The sequence below is a fragment of the Haliaeetus albicilla genome, chromosome 11 (assembly GCF_947461875.1).
Source record: "Haliaeetus albicilla chromosome 11, bHalAlb1.1, whole genome shotgun sequence".
NCBI lineage: Eukaryota > Metazoa > Chordata > Aves > Accipitriformes > Accipitridae > Haliaeetus > Haliaeetus albicilla.
In genome coordinates this window covers 22,872,506-22,896,572 of record NC_091493.1, presented here as the reverse complement: position 1 = coordinate 22,896,572, position 24,067 = coordinate 22,872,506, and the positions used below count along the sequence as shown (strand labels likewise).

Below are 24,067 nucleotides of genomic sequence, written 5' to 3'. Positions count from 1 at the left end.
CCTCCCACAGCTGGCCACTGGCATCAGTAAAGTCAGAGGACTTTGTGTTCAACATAGAGAATGCCATAGCTGTTCAGGAACGGTGAGACCTTTTGCTAATAATACACTACCGTTAAACTCCCTCACAGGCAGCTTGCCTACAGCTTAAGCCTGTTCTACCTGCATAGTCTTACATCTAGAAGCTCATTTTACAAAAGCTGGTAAACAGAGAGTAGCCATTGTTCTGACCACATATGGCTAAAAAAATTGGGGAAAAATGCAGGTTTTGTGTTTCATATCACACTTGATCCCTTGACTTCATCTTAGAAGAAAGTCAAAGTGGAGGTTTGTAGAGACACTCCTTGTAGGACATGAAGTATTCTGCCAGGTTCATAGAACTACTTGTGAACAGAACATACTAAGTTTTCATCATATTTCTATCAACTTCTTAAAGGCCTCATAACTGCATTCTTACCTATATTCTTTTCACTCAAATCTCCTGCACAGTGAGGAATTTAGTCTAGGGACTTCAGTCAGCCATTCAAAAGTGAAGATACTGTTTTCCACTCATTGTCAACAACTTCAATAACCAAGTGTGCCTATATTCATTCTAACCCATCACCAGCTTAGCAAATTTGAATGTTTTTCAGAAAAGAAACCATTGCCTTTTCTTAAAAGGCATATGCACAAGGAGCTATATTGTAAATTTTAAACACGCATGCAAGACATTTGATACATGTTAAATATGGAGACATTAGGGTCACCTCTCAATTTAAGAATCAAATTTTCTGAGGTATTGCCGATCTAACTCTGTGCAGAGTATACTGTCAATCTGGATACCCCTTTGATAAAGCATCATGAGTTAAGATAGACAGTTATCTAAAGAGCATGCTTGCTTTAGCCAAATTAAAAGCTAAAAACATTAGCTATTACTGACACATTACTCAAGATTATATAAATCCAACAGTGACCCTAATCTGGTAACCATTATAACACAAACCACATGATTAGTGGCTAGGACCAACTCAGTCACATTTAAAGACAATGCATTGCTTTAATTATTTGCTTTTCTGCCACTTTGGAGAAGTTAAAAAAATGGGAACACTACAGTTTAAAAGAAAAACAGTCACTGAGGGACAACACAGTAAGAAAATAAGACTATTTTTGCAGATGATTACTTGGTCTCCAGAACAAACATCTTCATTACTAGAAAACGGGAAGCAGATGACTGGTAGCATTGTGCACTCTCCATTTCTCAGAATGGAAGAGACATCTGGATTTTTACCACAGTATTTTCATAGCACAAGGCCAACAGCATTCATCTGCAAGTAAACTAAGAACACTTGCCTTCTCCCACCCAAAAAGGGAAACCACTTAAATAAGGAAAATAGTATTTGAAAATGTTGAAAAAAGCACTCAGTTTACTTCAGAGTAAATCACAGAATCATAGAATGGTTTGGGCTGGAAGGGACCTTTAAAGGTCATCTCGTCCAACCTCCAAGATTGCACTTTCTATAATCTCATCATTTTCCTACAACATTTTACTGTATGACAAGTCCCATTACATTGAAGTCCTTCAAAAAGAACCTCTTGTTTTTCACTTTAGTTGCTCCCAAAAGGCCCTCTTCGCCATGAAGCTCTTTCTAGAAGATGGCTGAACACTGCTTCATTCACAGCCATTTGCACCTGCCAAACACATCAGCTTATATGGAATTTAAGAAAGGAGACAGAGAAAGCAGCTCTCAAGAGATTCAAGTTACTGTTTTCACCAACACAAGGGACATTCACTTTCTTATGTCAACAAATCTTTCAACTTCAGGATCACATGTTAACATTAACTGTTACAATACATTACCAATTGCTCATCTTTAAAAACTATGCCATTTTATTATTTTAGCAAATTAAAGACAGACTCCGCAGGAATGAATGTATGGAAGTGCAACTTTGTATCAGGGGAAGAAAATCAGAATTACCTTTCTGTAGTACCCCAGTAACTCCAAAACAAGTTCAACTTACAGTACTATTTTGAAACAAAAATACATTGAGTGAGATTAAAAGTTTAAATGAAACAAGATTACACGTTTCAGAATTCTAAGCAATTTCTCACAAGTTACCCAGATAGTAAGTCTTCCAGGCAAGGACAACTATAGAAAGATGAGTTAGATTAAAAAAAAAAAAAAAAAAAAAAAAAAAGAAACCAACACTTTCATAACACTAGAATATCCAAGAATGCTTTAAGAGGATAAATTTTACTAGAGTAATATCTAGTTTGAAGAAAAACTGAATACACAAAGTATGACTATGGTTTTGTTGCACAACACAGGCAAAAGTAACTCAGAACTGAACTTCATAAAGGAAGCCTAGAATATTTTACAATCACTTTACCATTAAAAAAATTGTAGCATATCATGTTAAATAAGGCAGAGTTTTACAGGAAATTATTACAAGTTCTTATGTTTTGACCAAAACAGCTTAAACACTTTTTGAACATTTATCACCTCTTTATAAGCACTGAGATGTACTGAAGAATGTACTAGATAATCATAAAACTCAAACTTCTTCTCAGTAACTACTATTCTTTAGACAGAGTCTTCCCAGAGCACTCTATGGTTGTACAGTAACAACGTGGAGATAACAGCAGAGAACTGCAATACCTATACATTAATTTTTACAAGTTTTGTACCTATAGTTGTGTGATGCTTACTCACCTGCTGAATAATTTTAGAATCTTTCGGAAGGTTTTCCCTGGGTGGCACTTTTCCAAACAACTTCCAACCAGGAGCACTTTGGACAGCAGGTTTGAGTTCCTTTGTCCTTTTAGTGAAAAAGTTTCTGGAAAGAGAGGAGGGGTTTCTCTTTATTTATTATAAGCATGTAAACAAATGATATTTGTACCCACTTACAGTTCTTTAAACCAAGTTCACCACTGTAGAAATTTACTGCTCAGCAAATGCATAGCTACCTTAGCTTTCTCTTATACTTTAAAATAATGAACTTGAAGTGCAGCAGCTTTCACTACAGGTGCTTTGATGCTAATATTTGTACTTAACACTTAGTTTTACCTCTGAATTTTATGCTACTTTATGCAATATCAGAGCTCTTTTAGTAATATTGGACACTTTCTTAACTGTAATTTAGCAGCATGCAACAGCTCTCAGACTTTCATTTGGGGTTTGTTTTAGCATATCTTATGGAACTATTTGGAGACTGAAAAGAAAACAGCTGGAAATCACTGTGTAACTTCGATTTAAAAAAGAAATTGTGAACTATTACTTCTACTAACATCTTCAGCAACCTTCACACTTCCACAACGTGGACTAGAAAACAAGGGAACATGCACACAGTTTCAGTTTAGCAGACAAAATTTGAGTGTAATTGCTTTAGGCACTGGCAAACAGGCAGATGACTGCATTGCTCTATTACTTCTTAGAAAGCCAACCATCACAAGATCATACTAGCAACCATTTGTTCAGATACTCAGCTGTACTGTTGGACTTCAATCACAAATTCCCACAGAGCATGCTATGTACGAGTGCTTTGAAAATGAAAGAAGTGCATTTATTCTAAATATTGGAAAGTTACTTTCCAGAAACTTATGAAAAACACAAAGAGATTAAAAGTTAAGTAGTCTGTAAGGTTACTTCTCAGGATGCTTACAAGTTGACCTCTGAGCAAACAAAATATAGAGCACTTTTATTGGAAGATGTTTTTGTGCAGTGTTAACTAGCTAACCTTGTACTTTCACGCTCTTCCTCTGGAAAGAGATCCCCAGATTTATTCTTCACTTACAGCATTTGCTGTATTTTAAAATACATTTCCTTCTCAGATTGAATGCATTCACATTTGTGCACAGAAAACAGTGTCTTGGCTTTGCCCAGATAGAAGTTGCATGCTTCAACAACTGCATCTGTCCAAAAAGCACACAGTCGCTCTTAAATTCTAGCGTTGTCACGGTCTCTGACCACGCAGCATAGTTTTACAATTAGGAACTGTTAGTGTTTGTAAGACATTGCATAGCTTTCACATACAAACTCTTTTCAGTTCCAGAATGTTTTTTTGTTATTTGGGAAACAAGCAAATGCCTGTCACAAAAATCCTTTCTGTGCAAGTCTGTGTGAATGGACTCTATAGATGCTTGTGTGTAGCTGAAGATCTAACCACCGGAAAACAGCAAGCTGGAGAGTAGAAGTAGATATTGCTAAAGCGTGAAGTCTCCCAAGAACCGGTAAGCTCAAGACTAGCGGTCTTGTGGAATCCAGGAGAACAGAGAAACTCAGAACACCAAGACTCTGCTCGTCTGTCCAAGGCCACCAGCACACACTACCATCAACAACAGCTTGTTAAATAAAAGGAAAAAGACTGCATTCAAGAAAGCAGCAGCTGCTATAGGCAGGCAAGGAGTACGGGATTACGCACACACCTGATGAAAGAGGGAGGGCCTTGAGAGATTTTTTTTGAACACCCACATAGAAGCTGTTGGTGAACTAGTACACCCTACCACTTCTGTGGAGGTCTCCCAGCTGTTGTTCCAACCCAGTAATTGAGTAAACATGTTTGAGAATAATTGCTTGCACTGCATGAATAGTTACCTGCCATTAATGGAATCGAGCTGTTGCTATTAATAATTAGCTTCATTAATACAAGGTGTTCTAGTAGCATTGGTTGTGATCCATGCATCCCACAACTCTGTCCCCATCACGGAAACTTGCAGTATCTTAGTCCATCCCTGTGGACGCAAAGTAAGCACCCAGAACACCGAACTAGCTGTTTCTGACACATGACAGGGAAGGAAGAGCTGATGAAAAAGCCAAGCCATGGTACAAACATCTTTAAAAGGCACTGTCCTCAGTCAATCCCAGGACTGCATACCACTAGTGAAAGGAACAGGTCCATCCATAAAAGAAAAAAAAAATGCAAAAAGTGTGCTCGCATTAATAACAAAGGCTCATTTCACAAGTATACGACACCTTTCACAGTGGTTTACATTGTCTTCAGGAGGGAAGGAGGAGTGTTCAAAGAATCATTAAGAAAACAAGACAAAGCATTCTAAAGACAACAGGCAACTAAATACTACACTACAGCCTGCCCTTAAATCTTCAACTACTGCAGATACACCTGTATCTGAAACTTAATTGGAGGAGATTGTTTTCCCAAGAGCAGGTACCCAGGAAGACACATTCTGGAGCACTGTTCTTAAAATAAGAAATAGCTCATGCATCCTGACTTCATGGATAGCAATGACCATCCAGTCTCTGCACATACTACAGAATACCACCAGGATTACCTGGCAGTTCAGCTCCACTGCTTCTAGCACTTGTGGAAGCTGAAAGATGTACGCCTTTAACATTGATGGCAATCTGTCACTGTATCAAAGCTGGTTTATGATTTACCAGGAAGCTGGCAGATTTAAAAAGGCAAAGCTGGTAAACACACAGAAGGTTTAAATTAATATTTCTGTACAAAAGATTTAGGCACACTCATGGCTCTTACAAGATTTTTTTTTTTTTTTTTAAAACAAATCTAACATTAAAACAAACCTTCCAGAACATAGTCCCTGCCATAATGAATCTTGGGGTTTTTTTTAAATATGCTTTGGTGTACTGACTTAAGCAAAGGCTTGTTTCACTTTTTATGAATGCATGAGTGAAAATATACAATTTCACTTTTATTGAGTAGATATTCATTGAAGTCTGTTTCTTGCAAAGGCAAAAAGCTGGTCAAACTTGATATCATGTCAGAATAAACCTCACACAGGAATTCTAATCCATTAGAAATTACTGGGATGTTTACAAATAAGCTTTTCTGAAGATGGAAGGACACTTATAATACATTGTTTTGGCAGCTAACAGTATCACATCTGATGTGTTGTTAACAACAGTAAAGCCTTACAAAAGCCCTGTTAAGGAACAGCATCTGTGAATGCTTAGAAGTTGCATTCACTGAATTGCAGGAAGTGTACTAGATTTGATGTATTTGTTGCTGCTTAGAATATTCATGAGTTTCACTGATCCCAGGAAAAGTCATCCATTGAGATGGACTGAAAAGTCAGTAGCATTTTGGTACAGAATCTCAAAATCCATTTGAAAACTTCAAAATTCCTTAAAAAGAACCCTACACTTTAGAACTGAATAATGCTTTCTGTTGAAAGGACCTGTGAGATACAAGTATTAAATCAGTTCACCGAATTAAGCTCTAGTTTACAAAAGCCCAGTGGAACAGTTACAAGCTTTTTTCCCTGCTAGTTTTATATAACCACACTGGAATGCATATTAACACTCTCAAACGACACTCAAAAATGTTTCAGTAGGTGCACTGAAGAGCTTGAAAAGTAACTGAAGTGCCACTGAATAAGACGACATTACTGGCACATACTAAGACACCTATTCCTAACATTGTTCGGATTACACTATACAAAAACCTATGGGCTCTGATCACACAACTACAACAGCTGTTGTAACAGCTACAAGTGGCAGTTTTCTTCCTTATTTAACAACATTTCTTCAGCTATTCCTGCCTGTGCCCACAGCACTCTGTGCAAGTTTCACCATACTGATGGTACAGTAATTCAAAGATGTTAACCATTTCCACAGGTGGCATTAATGTGATGTTCTAGTAACGTAATTGCTTGTTTCCACTCTGCTTTTGCTTTTCAAATCACTTTTTTGTTGCTGTTTAAGGTAAATTGGTGAAGTCTAAATGCAGATAGAATTAAGTCTCAGAAGAGGATAGGTGGAACTTGATATTTTAATGGGATTTTTTTGTTGTTTATTTGGGGGTTTGGGCTTCTCTCCCCCCCCCTTAAAATCTGAAACCAAAAATTTTTTTCCACTTTTTGAGCTAGCTATATGCTAGCCCAAGAGGATGACAGACTTCCAAGTTTTAGAGGAAGTTACTGAAAAATATCAGAGACAATTACTTCAAGCTTAATTTTAAATTTCATCCAACACCAGACTAGAAACTGAGCTGCCATATTTGCAAAATAGCCACTCAAAGAAAGCTGAAGTGCTCTGAATAGCAACAACCACAAACATCAGCAGGCAGGAAAGGCACCAGGCTAGACACAACTCCAGTACTGTGCCTCTATGTACAATTGACTCACCTCTCCATAAGGCCAAGTAGCCTTGTGATAGTCTTCTGTTTGACCAAAAATGTCAAACTCAAATCTAGTTTCAAGCTAGATGTCATTTTGCTACAGTTCTTTCAACAAAAATCACACATCTGGATCTTCCCTTTCTACAACTCCACTGTGTGTCAGTAACAACAGGCTGTGAGTATTTTGCTGCTTTGTGCATCCCAACAAAACCTGAAGTTGCTTTCTTTCCCACTCCAAATGCACATCTTTGGGTTTCCAATCTTAACTTTGAGCCTCCAAGGAGCCTGCCAGAAGAATAACCTCTGAGGATTCAGAGCTCTGATATTGTTGAGATATAGTACTGCATTATTGGAATCAATTAACTTTATTTACTTCCCATTTTTCCCTAAAACTCCCATTTGAGTCCAGCATTCTTAACAGTAACACTTGGAAACAGCATTCATAAACGTGTATCTGCCCTTAGTCCTCTAGCTTTAAAACAAGATATAGATCCTGACTCATCTCTCCACGCCCTCCATGAAACTGTAACCTGTAGCCTTTAAACCCATACATTCAACAGCACTTGTTAAGCTCCAGCCCCAGCTTTCAACACTACAGGACTAAAGGAAGTCATTTGGTAGCACTGCTATTCTAACTTGGTAGAGCAGCAAGAGCATGAATTGTGCTAGAACCACAAAGGAAAGAAAACAGTAGTTTAGAAATCTGTGAAACACAACTAAGCTGTGAGATGGCAAGCTAAAATGCAGTCCTGGCCTGTATAGCTTACTCTGCATTGTTAAAGTAATTTTAATGTGATTGCCTAGAAAGCCATCCTAACTGTTTAGCCAGTGATTCTAGTAATGCAGTTTCAATCAGATTTCTAGAAGGCATAGCAAACTTAAAGATAATTAGTCAGCCAAAGCAGACAGGTGTCCTAATACGGATTTGCCTCCTCCGTATCAAAGGAAAACTTGCAGCATCATTCTACTTCTTAAGTGTTAGAGAATCAAATCATTAGAACTCCACCTTCTCACTCAAGCTTCACCTGGTCTGCTGTTTTTAGTTCTCTAGATACAAATTTCAAGTGCAGAGGAAGGTTAGGTCTTACACCTGAACCATTTAAGATGAGTATCAGTATGAAGCATATTAAGATGAGCCTACCTTTCTCCAATTTGTTAATCCTGCACTACGAAAAACAGCAAAAAGCAAGTGGTATCAACTACTGAGACAAGGATACAGTCTCAGAAGAGAGCGTAAAACAGATGATCATCATTACTGTTACACAGAGCAACCAAGCATGCTTCCTTATGGCTCATTTTAATATACAGATAAATCTAATTCAAAGCGCTGCACCATATTAGACAACAAAAAACTGTGCGCATCCCTGGAAAGCAATCCTTGCAAAACTTGAAGCATGGCACCAAAGAAACAATTTTTTCCAAACACAATACTCAGAATTCAGAGTTATCTTAAAAATAAATAAACATTGTGTTTAAATCTTGATGCTGAAAGCTAGACTACTATTCTCTAATTTATTTCCCTTGCCAGGTAACTTCAACCTTGCTCAAAATGTTTACTCGCTAATCTACAAATAAAGTAGTTCTAACAAGTGACCTTTTAAGTTAGAGTACTAAAAATTACTTTTTTTTTTAAATGCCCTTAAATACCCTTACTGTTAAAACATTTTTCTGACTTTTACTTTACACACATAACAATCTGGTTTACCGTCATTTTCAATCAACAATAATTTCTTCTCATTGCATCCACTTTTCAAGATTTATGATAACAGGGAAGCACTGAGAAAACAAGCTTTGAAAGCCACAAAAACTGACAAAGGAAGTGAGGGTTGATTATATTTTCCTTTTTATTAAGCATCTAGACACTGCATAAGACAACTGTCTCATGTTAAATCCAGGGAAGCAAGACACCAACAGGAAGGAATCAGCATCACACCAAGAACATCCTCACTCTATCCTATATAACTTTTCCTCCCAGAATCACAAAGGCTTAGAGGGGGAATCCAGCATAGAATTAATGCTACAAATGAGCACCGAGTTGGACAAAAAACAGTTTAGGTTTTCTGTTTGTTTGTTTTAAATATAACTACAAAAAAGCAGTTAAAAACCCTGGAAGTTGCATTTCTCTGCAATAACTAAAGTACATTAAAAGTCCACTGCTTCCAGTAAAGCCTCAGAATTTGTAAAAGGAATATGAAGTACAAAACTCATTAAAAACTGTGTATGTATTATGATACAATTGATTTTGCATCTCCAGAAAGAACAGAGTTCTGCTTCTGCACACAGTCTGTTCTTGCTCCACCCCTATGCTATTTTTTAAACAAGCTTCCTAGGCATACAAAATAGGTCCATGTTTAAAATTTGTTGAAATTTCAATTAGCCCAAAGACAAACTGATAAGGAAACTACTTATGTACCTAATAATCTTTACCCAGAGAGCTGTATCAGTAAGGAGTTAGAAGAGGTGTGCCCCAGGATTTGTTACAGATGCATTTTTACTGGTATACTATTAAAATGAATCATTTTGACTTAAACCCATACTTTCAGAATAGTCTGCACAAATTCTGAAGGCCCCTGCAAGCCTGCAATTCCATATGCCTTCATGACTATAAGTGAGTACATAACAAGAATTATTACATTCACATTGGCATGTTTTTACCATGTGTAAAACGCATAAGCTGCTTAAGAACACAACAGAATTTTTCTTCATACTCAAGTCTTGTCCATTCTGTTAAGGTCTTAAGTGCAACAATTTGGAAATACCAGCAGAAAAACATTGCTTGATTATACACAATTAGCTCCTCTGCTTTAAACAAGACTTTTCAATAATTTACATACAGAAACAAATGTAACTCAACTCTAAGCATAAATAATGAATTATTAAAAGGAAATAAAACCTTTTTGGTTAGCCACTTACAAAGCTTGCAAAGCAACAAAAGTAGGATTCTACTACATTTTAAGTTGTTTATATACAGTACACCATTTGTAGGAATTGATAAAAAAGCATCCAAAAAGTTGCAATGTATGTTCAGAGTGCACACAGTAATTATTTCTTAAGACCAATGGCTAGGGTGTCCCCATTATTTTAGATTTTAATTATATGACATTGTCCAGGAGCTATTTGCTCACTTTCACATGCTTATAAGTGTTTTCTCACATTATTAGTTATGGCTGAAAAAGTGACATGAACATAAAAATATTAAGAGCAAATATCCCCTACTTTACAAATATACTTATCAACTCACCCTTTACTCTCACATTTCAACCTTAATTTGTAAGTTAACATGCAACTGTTTTTAGGTTTAGTTTAGAATTCTTAACATTGAGATTTAGAACAAAACACTGATAAATTTAGAACTTACTACACATTCTACATTTTTAGTTTCAATAATTTAGAATAACGTCAGCCCATTTTGATTCAATACATTTATACAGTTGCTCTGAGCACAAGTTTCCAAGTTCTGCCCTATATTGGAGGAGAGGTGACCCAGCTGATTTTACAGTTCACATCTTCCACCACCTTGCTACAAGGAGAAGCTGGACACCAGCTTCTCTTAAAATTTTGTTACCCCCAAACACAGACCTATTACAGGATGTTTCTAGTTTTAGCACCTTTAAGCAGAACAAAGATCTCTTCTTTCTCTCCACACCAAGACAACTGTCATGGTTTAAGCCTAGCCAGCAACTAAGCACCACACAGCCACTTGCTCACTTCCCCCCCACACCCAGTGGGATGGGGGAGAGAATCGAGGAAAAAAGTAAATCCAAACTACAACGATATACCAGCTACTAGAAAGAAAGTTAACTCTATCCCAGCCAAAACCAGGACAACAACCCAAAGAGTATACCAAACTACCCTCTCCAACGGAACTTCAATGTTTGCACCTGTAACAGTCTAAAACTACAGTCTTAAGTGCTATACAAGGAAGTTTTTGGTCTCCTCCTCCTCCCCCGCAAGAATTAAAATAAGGAAACCAAAAAATCCTATCCAGGAGAACATGCATCTTCAGCAAGAGCAAGCTTGCAGTATTATTTTTTCTTTAATGAAACTGTGACATTTCCATTGATATCACTGGTCAACTAAAGCCTCAGCTACAATTGGGTATACCTAAAATCTAATGAACTGTCAACGAGTAGCTGCTAAGGATTGAGGGGTAGGGGAGGAGGAGGGGTTTCTGGCCTCCTAGAAAGGCCACAGACATTAACAGAAGTACTGCTACCAGTCCCAAAGTGGCTTTACAAACTCTACTGGCAAAACAGGTTTACTACAGGTACACAAATACTTGGGAAGTTTTAAGAGTTGAAAGCATTTAGCAATATTACAGAACACTCTGTACAGAACACTTACTGGTAAACAGTATTTTAACTGTCTACATTATACTCTTAAAGAGCTGTTGCACAGGTCAGCTTTACAAACAGGCTCAAGCATTCAAAAACATATGTAAACAAGCAGACACATACAGAAGGTAACAGACATGGTTAAATTTCAGAATGCTCAAGTACAAAAAGAGTAAAGGAAAATAATCAGTGTAGTCTCACCTTTACTTTTCAGAGTGAACTAGCAAAACAGAACTCTATGCCAAACTGTTCTATCATCTTCATATTTTACCAGGCAGTTCAGCAGCTATTTTTACACTACACCAAACACTGTGGTCAATCTTCTGTAATAATAATCAAACATCACTTGCCCACAGAATCAAAACCAAAATCCTAGATCACAGCTGCAAGAAGTGAAGAATTTCTACCAACTACAGGTGTTCTGCTATTTCTTGTATGGCCAGGAATATCCATTCCAACAAAGCCACAGCTGGTTAACCAGCAACACACTCCAAGCAAGACTGCGCTAGAGGAATAAGACCTATACATCACACACACACAATGGCCAAGCTGCTTCAGCTCCACTAAGGGGAAGCCCATTTCTCTTCCTTGCACCAGTAATGTACTGCACTCCCTTTGCTGCATCGATTCTGAGACTCTCCATACCTTGCAAGTCAATTCAATTCACTAATCCCACAGAAAACCATCCACATTTTTTCATTCCCCAGCTTAATGAGCTACAGCAGATCACAGAGGATCAAATAAATACCAGAAGCAGGGAAGAGACATTCCCTTTGTCTCCTGATAACAGCAAATTCTTCAATCAGCTCACCAAGATATCTCAAGAAAGTACAACCCAATGAAGCAAACTACCTAAAACTGTTCCAGTAATGACTCGCTCTCAGTTAAGGCAAAAGTCACCAGCTTTATCAGGGCAGTCACTATACCTCTAGTCCAAGTGTTCCTATACAAGATACATTGTCAAGACAAAGGTGAGAAACATTTCCAGCCTTTGACACAGCCTGCAAGTCTGTGAACTGTAAGTTCAAACACTGAGCAGAGTTTTATTTTGAAGAGTGTCCCAAGAGTTGGTGATGCTTACTACTCCAACCAGCCTGGTTAAGCCTCAGTTAGTATTTTTCCCTTCTCGTCCCAGACAGAGTGCCTGTCAACTACTCGACTGTGTAATGTAGTACTACAAAGTACTACTGTACTACTTTTGTAGCCACTCAGCGTATCAGGTTTCTGCTGTGGTTAGCAATTCACAATACATTTTATGTCACTGCTGCAGTGATAAATTGCAGAAATACTACAAAATGCAAGAATCCATTTTTAATCTGTTACACAGCTGATATTAATATGTAGAGCCTGATTCCCTTCAGTTTTGCCTGATGGCTTTTTACAAAGCAAGGACAAAATTTCCCAATCTACCACTCGGCTGCCTACAGGATTTGAGGAACAGCAAGCAACCTGCAAAACACCTAAAGTTTACAACAACAAAAAGCTAGAATCATAGAACCATTTACATCGGAAAAGACCCTTAAGATCATAGAGTCCAAACATTACCCTAACACTGCCAAGGTCACCACTAAACCATGTCCCCAAGCACCACATCTACACATCTTTTAAATACCTCCAGGGATGGTGACACCACCACTTCCCCGGGCAGCCTGTTCCAATGCCTGACAACCCTTTCAGCAAAGAAATTTTCCAAACATCCAATCTAAACCTCCCGTGGAGCAACTTGAGGCTGTTTTATCCTATTGCTTGTGACTTGGGAAAAGAGACCAGCACCCACCTCACCACAACCCCCTTTCAGGTAGCTGTAGAGAGCGATAAGGTCTCCCCCCTCAGCCTCTTTTCCTCCAGGCTAAACAACCCCAGTTCCCTCAGCCACACAAAGCAGAGATATTTTGTGCTCTGGAATCTCCGCAGCAGAGATATTTTGTGCTCTGGAATCTCCGCTGCTTCCCATTTCACAGCTACCAACTGCCCAAATACCTTTGGCAGTTCATGGTTTGTTTAGTTTTTTAAAGCATTCTGGCATCCTGCATACAAACAGCTTCATTATTGTCCAGCAGCAAGACAGACCAGATCCTACATTAACAGATGCGTTAGGCAACCGAAGCAATACAGACAGGACTGAGCTTTGTGGGGCCTGAGACACAGCCAGGGCCAAGCTTCCCCTGCTACAGAAAGCAGAGGAGCTGGCATCAACAACTCTGCTGTTCTTGGAGAGCAAGTAAGACGTGTGAAGTACCTTTCTCTCATAGCATCTTCCTCAGCACATCAGACCAGACCTCAGTAACAGAGGCAGCAGCAGCAAGCCTGGGTGTCTGTGGCTCCAGCAGAGGCAGAAGAGCTATAGATGTTTTGTTGTTCTCTGTATCTCTGGTGTCTTTTCTCCTTCACTTCTAGACAATCACTTAGTTTGCCTATTCCTATAGCTGGCCTTCAGGAAGTTTTAGATCAACAGAACTCCCCTAGCTGAGGGAAGCCAACAAGGCAGCTTTCATTACACTACATTATCAAGAGAGACTCTTTCACTTACCCGAGAGCACATTAAATAAAAGTTCCCAATATAACAATGGAAATTGAACATGACTTCTTCTTAATAAAGGAGTAACTTGGAGAAGGATGGAGAAAAACAGAAAAGAACTTCCTCCTATAGGCTACAGGTATTATTTTCAATCAGGAAGTAAGAAAGCATGAAAGGAATTTACAGGAACACCAGTCTGAGTGTTTGGCTCTCAGAAGTTCTGGAAGAATAAACTCATCTATGACCACCAAAACTAGTTTTTCACTAATCAAAGTCATAAGTTCACCCACACAACATCCATCCACCTCTCACACTGCTATTCCAGTGACAGGCTAGAAGCAACATGCTCTGCAGGTGGTTTGCACAACAGACTGTTTCCTCCAAATAGAGCCAAATTAACAGAGTCTCTTTTGCAGGCTCTCCTTAAGCTCAGCCTTCATTCAAAAACCTGTAGGATTTTTATATTCGAGTCCTCTCAATCTTAGAGAAGTTTGACTGAACCTAGCTAAGAGGCTGCATTATTAGAGAGACCAGGCAGTAACTGCCTAAGCTTCACTTCCCTAGAAAGCAATAATAAAAAGGTTGAGAAGCACAGCACAGTCTGAAGCTGAGACACTGAAAGCAATGCCTGCCACCCAGTCTAACAAACCTAGTCCCTTCCCAGCTGAACAACAAACAAGACCAGTAAGGGATAAAAAAAGGACAGGCTTTATATCATAAACATCTCAGCAGTTCCCAGAAACTGAAGAGAACAACAACAATTTTTGCATCCATGTGAATGAAATGTGATCAAAACCCTTAAACTCCTTTTTTATTCTTAAACAATCAAGACAAAATAGCCTAATGAATAATTGAACAGCCAGGAGAGCAAAAGCATAAAACTATCATTTTCTTAGAGGCCAGCTGTGATTAAAGCGACCTCCTTCGGTTGTCATTTTCCATGTAAAATATTCTCCTTTTAGTCAGAGGCTATTCAGAAGAAATGTCCCATTCACTTTGTCACACTACTCTCAATATATTGAGTCTGTAAGAAATTCTGTGACACAAAATAAGCAGAAGAGACCAAGGAATGAAAAAGGCCTTCTGCAAAATGGAGGGGGGGAGATACTTTCAAGTTGAGTTTAAAGGCCTCTGTAAAAACTCCTTAGCAAAACAAGCTATGATTCCAGCAGTTTGTTGCACACTAAACAGCAATTTCAGCTGTTTGACTTGAAAAAACCTACATACAACCTCACGCCCCCAAAAAACCCTACAGCATTAGTTTAAGGAGACCTTACTTCAGGGAAAATCCTGTCAGGATTTTAAGACTCCTAGTGCAAATATCTGTACCAACATAGAATATTACACTGTCTACCAAGGAGAGCAGAGAAATTGCTAATAATACTTTAGGTAGTTTAAATTGATAAAGATTATACATATGGTATATGTATAAGGTCTTATAAGTGACATCTATTTATTCAGCTGGGGAGTGGGGGGGGGCGGAGACAGGCTGCAGACAGAAGTTGGAGCAATATAGCAATTAGATACCTATCCGGAGTTAAATTAGCACATGATTCTTCCACTTGTGCCCCTGAAATTTAACTTTGGTTTGCTACTCAACAGACATCCTAGCCAAAATGACAACACAGGTGCACAGCATCTTACAGACGTATGGTGAAACACCCATTGCTAATGTTTTTTTGGAAACACAAGACCCTTTAAAACCACTGCATCATGAAGCCTGGGAGTGAAACTTTCTCAAACAGGTATTTTCAACTCCTAGACCTTGAGGACTTGCTCATTTTCATTAGCTGCTTGGAACTAGTTCACTAAAAAACCAAGGCTGCTGTCATACAGATTTAATTTGCTACAGTGGCATCCACACTTGTGAGAAAAACTTTAGATGTGTAGAGATATTTCTTTGACCTTTTTATGAATAAAAAGTTCGTATAATTTGGGTAAAATTTTCTATGTACATGGTTATTAAAAAAGTCAGGAGCCAAAAAAGGTAAGTACTAAGCATTCGTCTTCAAAGTTTGCTACAGTTTGTTTTACTTTGGAGATTACATTTACTCAAGTTGTCATTATATTTGTTACTCATATGACTGAAAGCCAGAAACTGGACATGTCAACACAACTTCATAAAATAAATCATTCTTGCAAACAGTGAATGAAGAATCTACAGAAAAACTTCTCATTTTGAGATAATGTTTTTTCATTAACATTTTTTCCTATTTATATCAAGTTAACTATGTCTCTGACTCAGGAAAAGAGAATACTATTTGGAGTTAGTCACAGATTTGGGTCCAGGTGCTCTTGCTTACTTTCCCCAGTCAGCTTTAATTCAAATCAAATATAAGTATCCGCTTGTTCACTTAAATTACAAGATTGTTTAGACAAAGCAAAAAGCTAGGTCTGACAAAGACAGAAGGGTAGAGGGTGCCCTCACAATTTTTGGGTGAAGCTTTGTTCTATTCCCTTAGCTCTTCCCTCCAATTATCTTCCCAATATATTGTCAGTATATTTCCTTGACCTGTTAGTGGCACTCTATTGTGGGTTTTGGGGGGGGTTTGTTTGTTGGTTTATTTGGACAGGGTAAAAACAACCCCCAAAATCAAAACCAAACACACAAGTCCTTCAGGACATCAGCAAGAGCTGAGCAAGATATATGACAGGCAATACAGGAATATAAATTAAGCATCATGAAGTGCCCCCATCAATTTGTTCTTTGATCTTTACACAAACAGAAGGTTTAGAAGATTTGTCATAACTAAGATAGCTCATTCCCCATTTGACTCTCATTTTTGACCAAAACCCCTCAAAACAGATTTCTTTCCCATAGAGGCACAGTACATCCCCTGAAGTTTCATGCTGATTTATGAAACAAAAAAGCTCTGTATACAAAGAGAAACATTGATTCTGGTATTAAACATTCACAATATGCAACTGTAGACTAGGCATATGCCTATATAGCTCAAAGAGCTGCAGGTACTACTTGGTAATAAATGGAAATACAAACTACAGATCTAGAGACATTACTATATACACAAGTAACAATACTCAGGGGACTGAACCTCTTTGCAACCTTCCATGGTCTCTGTCAAGGACATCTGTAGGAACGAGAAGATTAGGAGCTTTTGAAGAACTACCTACTTACTAAACCACAGAACTGTGTTTACAAAAAGGGAGAAAAAGATGTGGGCTTCAGTGATTTCTCAGTTTGGTCCTACATATACTGACTCCCTTCAACTTTCCATCATCTCCCCAAGTGAAGATTTTTCAAAACTTCTGGACAATAAGCACAACCATTCTGGGTGAGGAACGAAGGGTGTATGAGACTAAAGACAGTTTTTATAAGGATATGTATGCCAACTACCATATACGCTTACAACCCCTTACACCTATTGCTCACAGCACATTCTAAAGACCTATGAGAATTGGCAGCTATGAATTAAGCTCTTTGCAATTTTAACAGGAAAACTTGTTAAGAGGAATTCTGGAAAACAAGTATTTGGGAAAACAGTGCTTTACTACAACAAAGTTCACTGCTGTTGTCAACAAAAAGCTTTGAATCCAAGAATAAGAAACTTTGCCAACTACCAGGTACCTAAATTTATCTAGTAAGTATACAATTCAGAAACGAACAATATCTACACAAGCTAAGGTGATGCCTGGTACACACATACAGAACTGTGAAGTACAATGCATCTTTAAAACAGGTTCAGAATCACCGTGGCTTTACCTCAGCCCTGGAATACTCACTGCTGCTTGCCCTTTTTGATTTACTGTTCTGCTCTGTATGTGCTGCTTCAGGGGATAAAGTATACTGCAATCAAGGTAATCATCATGGCTTTAATTCAACTGTCCACACAACTTTCCTGCTTGCTGAACCATTCTGTACTCAACAGCAATCCACTGGGGCTACCCAAAAGAGATCCAATAACCCAAGAATAGAGCGTTGCACTTCTAAGCTCCTATGTAAGACCACAAACCATAAGAACAGTGCCTACATGTGACTGCATTATGAATCATACACAGGAGTACGAAGCAGTGACAGGTGACTTTCAAGAAGCCACTTAATGTTCTGACCGTAACAGTAGCACAGTGGAGACAAGTGACCATAGTCATGCAATTTTCCTTGCCACGGCACTCTGCTCCACATACCTCTGATTTACTTGAGGCATCCCACTTCACATGCTGAGAGAAACAAAGAGGTAGAACAAGAAGACAGCAAAAAAAATATTTTTCAGTTAAAAGCTGCTAGTGATGATTTGACAGGCTTAATAATTTGGCACAAACACAACTTAAGATCCCAGGGCCAAACATTACATGTAATACTTACCTGAAAAAAAAAAAGTTTTAATCATTGATGTAAACCTTCCCATGATCTTAGATTAATTGTTACTGACAATCTCAAGGGCACAGCCACTCTTTCTGTCACAGAGCTCAGGTAAGATACTGCTGTTGACAGCTGCTCACTTTTTCCCCCTAACTCACCTCATCGGTTTCTCCTCCGGTTCAGTGACATGAAGACAGACAATTAACATGGATGATTTCAAAGAACTGCAAAGCAGGCCAGTCTGATAACTGAAGAGCTGAGAACAAGCAGCTGGAAACAGCAGCCTCCTAACCCAGATCTGCCATGACCAAACAGTTTGTCTGACCAGGCAATTACAACAATGAAGCTTTCACACTGAAGGCACTAGGACTTCCCCCTTGCCTTCTCTCAGTTTTTAACTAACAGCAAGAAATGTCCACCTTTTAAAAGGATTTCCATGTAATTAGGACTATTAGAAAAAAACAATGGGAGCTACCAAATTTTAGACATTTTGTAAAATAAACGAAGAGCATTACAAGTGAAATATCCTATATAAGATGCTCCAGGTTGCTGAACTACCCGTGTTTAGCACATCCAGTACCTTTTCTCATACACTGTGGGAGCAGGTACGCATCCTGACAACACATGAACGAGTTGTTCTCTCTCAGCAAGTACTTTTGATAGCATACAGCCACCCGGTACAACTTAAACTTTGGGAGCAACATCATTTATGGCTCTGTGCTCATTCAAAAATACAAGCAACCATCTGCCGAGAAGCTTTACAAGCAAGAATAGTTGCTACCAACATTCAATCACAGGACAATTTTTACACAATTTGAGCCCTCATTACTGAGAGCCAAGGTATTTCTCTAAGAACTAGAGAAAAAATCCACTTACAACAGCAACTGTCAGTTTTGAATGAATCTGAGCAGTTTAAAAAAAAAAGTGAGAAGTCTAAGCTTTTAAAGCTTCAGGAATAGTTTAGAAGACAAGAACTACTCAAAAAAATGAGGACAAGAAAGTTTTATTACCACTTTTCTAAGCAATGGAGATTACAAACTCTAGTGTTACTGTATCTAGAGAGAAATCTATCAAGGAAGAAAAGTCTGGGTTTGTTTTTAAAAATCAGTAAAAGTGGTTTTTATTAGCAGATCTCATTTCGGCTGCTCAGATGAAACCAGCTGTAACTAAGGCATTTTTATGAACATATAGGCAGAGCTGAAGGTAAAGTCTCTGAGGGCAATGCTGCTCACCAGGCCAAACGTACAAGAGGCACAGACAGCTGGGCCAGTCAGGCTATGAAACTGGCTCCCTGGCAACCCCTTTTTTTCACTGAGGTGGCAGCACTATAGCTTTTGCCAGGATAGAAGCAATTAAATTTTTCCATGTATTACCCAAGCCTTCACTGAAAACAGCAAACGTCAGTGTATATTGACAACAACTTCTACTGCACATCAAGTTCAGCCTTTTCTATGAGGAAAATTCTCCAGAATGTCATTAAGATATTGCTCTGGGGCAAAAAGCAACAAGTACCAATGTCACTGGTCAAAGTGTTCAAGTAATGAGGCAAAGGGAAGGTAATGTACTGCAGTCCATGCACAGTAGGGAGAAAAAAAAAGTGCGGGAGGGAAGAACACTAATAGGAAATAGTGGGAATAGAGGGACATCTCTCAACCCATCCTTGAAACAAAGCGGAGGCATCAAACTTGCCCTGCAACTGCCACCATCCTTATCCTCAGGCAAGAATCCATCTCTCCCTTTCCTGAGGGTTTTGGCAGAAGGAGCCTATTTCTCAGGTTGGGATCCTGCCTTGAGATCAAACCTCTCCTATGTCAGTTCTTCAGCTAATGGATTTAATCGGTCTTCTCGAAACACTTAGAGACCCACCGTGCTATCAGAGTGACTGTCACACAACAACTATAACCCTGGGGCTTTGGAGAATAAAACCTGTTAGAAATTTGGAAATTAAACTCCCCTCTTCAAACATAATAAAAGTAATATAGAGTATGCCATAAACTGTTACAGTCAAGATGCATCTCCTGTGTCAGATGTTACAAAGTGAGCGATGCTACAGAGTCCCCAGGGTAACAAAGCTGGATGTCCTAAGAGTTTTTGGGTTTGTGCTAGAAACTTAACAGAAGCCCAATTAATTTGAGCACAAAGCCCGGTCCTTGAAGCTCTCCACGCCACGCTTCAGAAAAAATAAGTAAACGGTACCTACAGCGTCAACAGGTAGCAAGAGCTTTACGGACCTTTGCAACTTTGGCGATGATTCTCAGAATCGCCCGAAAGTAGCTCGTGGGTTCGTTCAGACAGTAAAACGCTCTGGCACAGGAAGCGAGTTCCAGCGAGAAGTCCACACCGTTTGTAGCGGCAAGAGTACCTTCACCGTACCACCCTCACGCCCAGCGCAAAGCCTCTCTCTCGCTGCAGCAATATTGACTTGGGGGCAGAAGAGCCCGTCGGGGCTGGAATCGCTCGCCATCTGACCGGCAGTCTTTTGACCGCTGACCCCAGACACGGTCCTCCAGACAGCCCCACCACCCCCCCGTGAACGGAAAGCCCCGGCAGACCTCAGCCCCCGCCTCCCGCGCCTCGCGGGGCACCCCTTCCCCCCCGCCCCGGGCCCAAGGCCGGGCGCTGCGGGGAGCGCCGGCCCCGGCCCCGCCGCCCGCTCCTTTACCTGGTGAAGAACTCGGCAAAGCTGCTGCCGGCGCCGGCGATGCCCGCCCGCCGGGCCCTCTCCGCCGGCTCCTGCGGCGGCGCCGGGGCCGCGGGCGCCGGCCCTCCGTGGGGCAGGTGCTCCGGGGCGCTGCGGCGGCGGCTCACCTCGTACGTGTTGCGGGAGTTCAGGTTCACGTCCGTGAAGCCGAGGGGCGCCGGGGGCGGGGCAGCGGGCTCCGGCCGGCACCGGGCGGTCCGCACGCCGGGGGCGGCCTGCGCCCGGCTGCCGGCGTCGTCCCCCGGGCCGCGGGGCGGCGGGGGGCTGCCGGCCGCCGCCCCCCCGCGCCGCTCCGCCTCGCTCCGCAGCCGGCAGCTCCTCAGCGGCTCTTCCAAGGCCGTTCCCGCGGGGACGCCGCCGCCGCCCCCCGGGCCGGGCGGGCAGGGGAGGAAGCCCCCGTTCTGCAGTTTCGCTTCCTCCTCCCCCGGCCCCGGCTCATCCCGCCCCGGCTCGGCCCGTCCAGCCCGAGGGGGCGGCGGCGGCGGCTCCTCCGGCGGCGGCAGCAGCAGGAAGCCGACGTCCCCGTTGGTCATCCTCCCGCGGGGGCCCACGGCGTAGGCGGCCCCGTTGGCGGGCTTCTCCGGGCAGCGCTTCCCACCCGCCGCCGCCGCCAGGTACCGCTGCAGCAGCCGCTCCTGCCCCGGCCCGCCGCTCCTCCGGCTCAAGCCCCGGCTCCCATCCCGCTCCCCGTCCTCCTCCTCCTCCTCCTCCTCCGCCGCCGCCTCCTCCGCCGCCGCCTCCTGCCGGCCCGCGGGAAGCACGGCTGCGCTGCCCTGAGCTCCGGCATCGTCCGGCCCCACCATTTGCCGCCGCGCAGCCCCGGGGATGCCAGCGGCGCAGCGGGGCGGGGGCGCGGCCCCCCCGGCGCGGCGGGGGCCGAGGGGGGGCGGGGCGCGCGCCTTCCTCCGCACCGCCGGCGCCGCGAGCGCTGGCAGCCGCCGCCGCTCACCGCGTCGGACAGCGGCCTCGGCGGGGGGGCAGCGGGCCCGGCTCACGCAGGCGCGCGGCGGCGCCGGCGGCCCTTCCCCCCGGAAAGTCACCATAGAGAGGCAGGGCAGGAAGAGCGAGCGAGCGCGCCCGCCCTCCACGGCACAATCACATCCGGGACCATAGAGATGCCAACGAGACAGGATCTTCCCCGCCAGAGAGGTGCCTCGGAGGCCGCCCCCCCACCACCACCGCTACCGTATTCCAGCTAAAGGCTCGCCGCGCGCAGCCTCTACCGCATTCCGCCGACCTGCCGCGCCCCTCCGCTACGGCAAAGCCCGGCCCGGCGGCCTCCTCCCTCCCCCAGAGCCGGGCCGGCCCTTGCCGCCTGCCCGCTCGCGCTGGGATTAAGAAGCCCCGCGGGCCCCTCCGCCTGCCCCGGCAGCCCCGCAGGCGTCGGGCGCGCCGCTTCCACCCGCGCCCGGGGCCGGCGGTCGCCTTGCCCTGCCCCGCCCCCGCACCACCCCAGCGCCCTGCCCGGCAAGGCAGCGCGCGGGGCACCGCGGCCCCGGGGCGGCAGCGGCCGTGGCAGAGGACGCCCGGGCTTACAGGGGGACCGCAGGGCGCTCAGCGGCTCCACTTTTGACGGGGTTTTTCCTTCTTCTTTTTTGTTTTTTGAGGGAATAACAGTAATAAAAAGACGTTGAACAGCAGCGAGGGTGTTGCGAGGTCGCCTGGTGCCGTAGGTTAAGGTGCGCTTACGGGAGCTGCGGCAGGACGGGGAAGGCGGCAGCGTGGCACAGACAGGGCTGCGCCGAGGCCCGCGCAGTGCCGGGCCTCGGAGCGGGGCGGGCTCTGAGGAGGGCGGCGGAGGACCCACGGAGACCCGGCGTCGGTGTCCGTCCGTCCCGCCCCCCCTCAGATAGGGCAGGGGGCAGGCGGACCCGCGGGCGCTCCTCGGCCGCGGCGGGGGTGGGAGAGGCGGAGGAGAGAGCCGGGGGCACGGCAAGTGCGAGCCCGCGGGCCGGGACGCGGCAGGACCGCCCCCGCCGCCGAGCCGCCGCCTGGCCTACGGGCGGTGCCGGCGGCCGCGGGGGACGGGGCGGGCGGGGCTGCGCCCTGGCCTGCCTGGGGCTCCTTCTGGAGGAGCTAGGACGTCCCTCGGCTTTTGGGGGGAACGGGAGAGCGAGAAGAGGGAAACGGGGTGGGCACTTGGAAATGGTGGGGTGGACCCTCTCCGGAGCGGCGACGGGATCGCCAGACTCCTCACGCTGACGCTGGGGAGGTGGAGGGAGGGAGGGAGGACACGCAGGAAGGCAGGTCCCAGCACCTGCGTGTTTCCTACCGCACCTCTCAGAGGAAAAACCAAGTTCTTACAGCACCCTCTGCCCAGTGAGGAAGCAAAGCCGAAAGCCACAGGCGAAAGAAAAGGCAACGGGGAGAAGCAGTAACAACATAGGTCTAGCAGGCTGCCACTCATCCCGGGCGAGCACCTCGACCCAACGGATTACTTTCCTATTCCTGCAGTAAATACTCACAGCTGGTGACAAGGGAAGCGCCATTCTCTTGGAAATCCTTGGCCAGAAAAGTCCTCCATTTGGTAACCCCACCTTCAAAAGTCCTGTGGTGTGGTGGAAGTCCTTGCTTTTAAAGGCAGGCAAGTGGGGCATGCCCAGAGAGAGAGAGGCCTTACCCGCCACATGGAAATGGGTTTTTTTTTCTTGACAGTTGTGGGCATTTTAGAAAGGTTTAAACTGGGAATCTTCACCTAAATAAAAAGTTGATGCATTTCATTGTGTCATGACCTCTTATGATGACTTTGCAATATAAAGCCTTCTGGGCTTTGCTCTAGTAAAGAAATAAACAGAGGAAGTTTGTGATTATTTTTTTTCCCCCCCATCTTGTAACTGTACTTCTGAGGTCAGGCGTGCAACACTGGGTGTTGTACATGTAACAAGTCTGATCTTGCCCCTTTTGACTTGAGTAGCTGGCAAATACTTGGGATCCCAGATGTTGGAGAAGAATCAAACGTGGTTTTGTTTTGTCTTGCCTATCTTGATAGCAGGCGTGCAGCCTCATCCAGCAACAGCTGTGCCAGGTAAAGGACCATTGGCCTCAGCTGCTTGCAAAAATGCCTGGTTAAGGTTACCAGGATTACCTATCCTTTGGATATGCCAGCTGAACTGCTTGTGGGAGCA

General features: G+C 43.1%; 1 protein-coding gene and 1 long non-coding RNA gene across 5 annotated transcripts in view; one reads left to right on the top strand and one right to left on the bottom strand.

Moving 5' to 3' along the window:
* The window catches only part of TBC1D12 (TBC1 domain family member 12), a 49,202-nt gene extending 27,119 nt beyond the window's left edge, over positions 1–22,083 (bottom strand). The window contains exons 1-2 of one of the 4 annotated variants that reach the window (XM_069796613.1): positions 20,904–22,083; positions 2,688–2,811 (exon numbers count right to left, since the gene is read on the bottom strand). In XM_069796613.1, the coding sequence (XP_069652714.1) occupies positions 2,688–2,811; positions 20,904–21,985 (1,206 nt within the window). In that variant the 5' untranslated portion in view covers positions 21,986–22,083. The remainder of the gene's footprint in view (positions 1–2,687; positions 2,812–20,903) is intronic. The other 3 variants (XM_069796610.1, XM_069796611.1, XM_069796614.1) reach the window with 3 other exon arrangements.
* On the top strand, positions 22,012–23,660 carry LOC138687734 (uncharacterized). The gene is made up of 2 exons (XR_011326871.1): positions 22,012–22,091; positions 22,550–23,660. It is a non-coding gene; the product is annotated as an uncharacterized lncRNA (long non-coding RNA).
* The last annotated feature ends 407 nt before the right edge of the window (positions 23,661–24,067 follow it).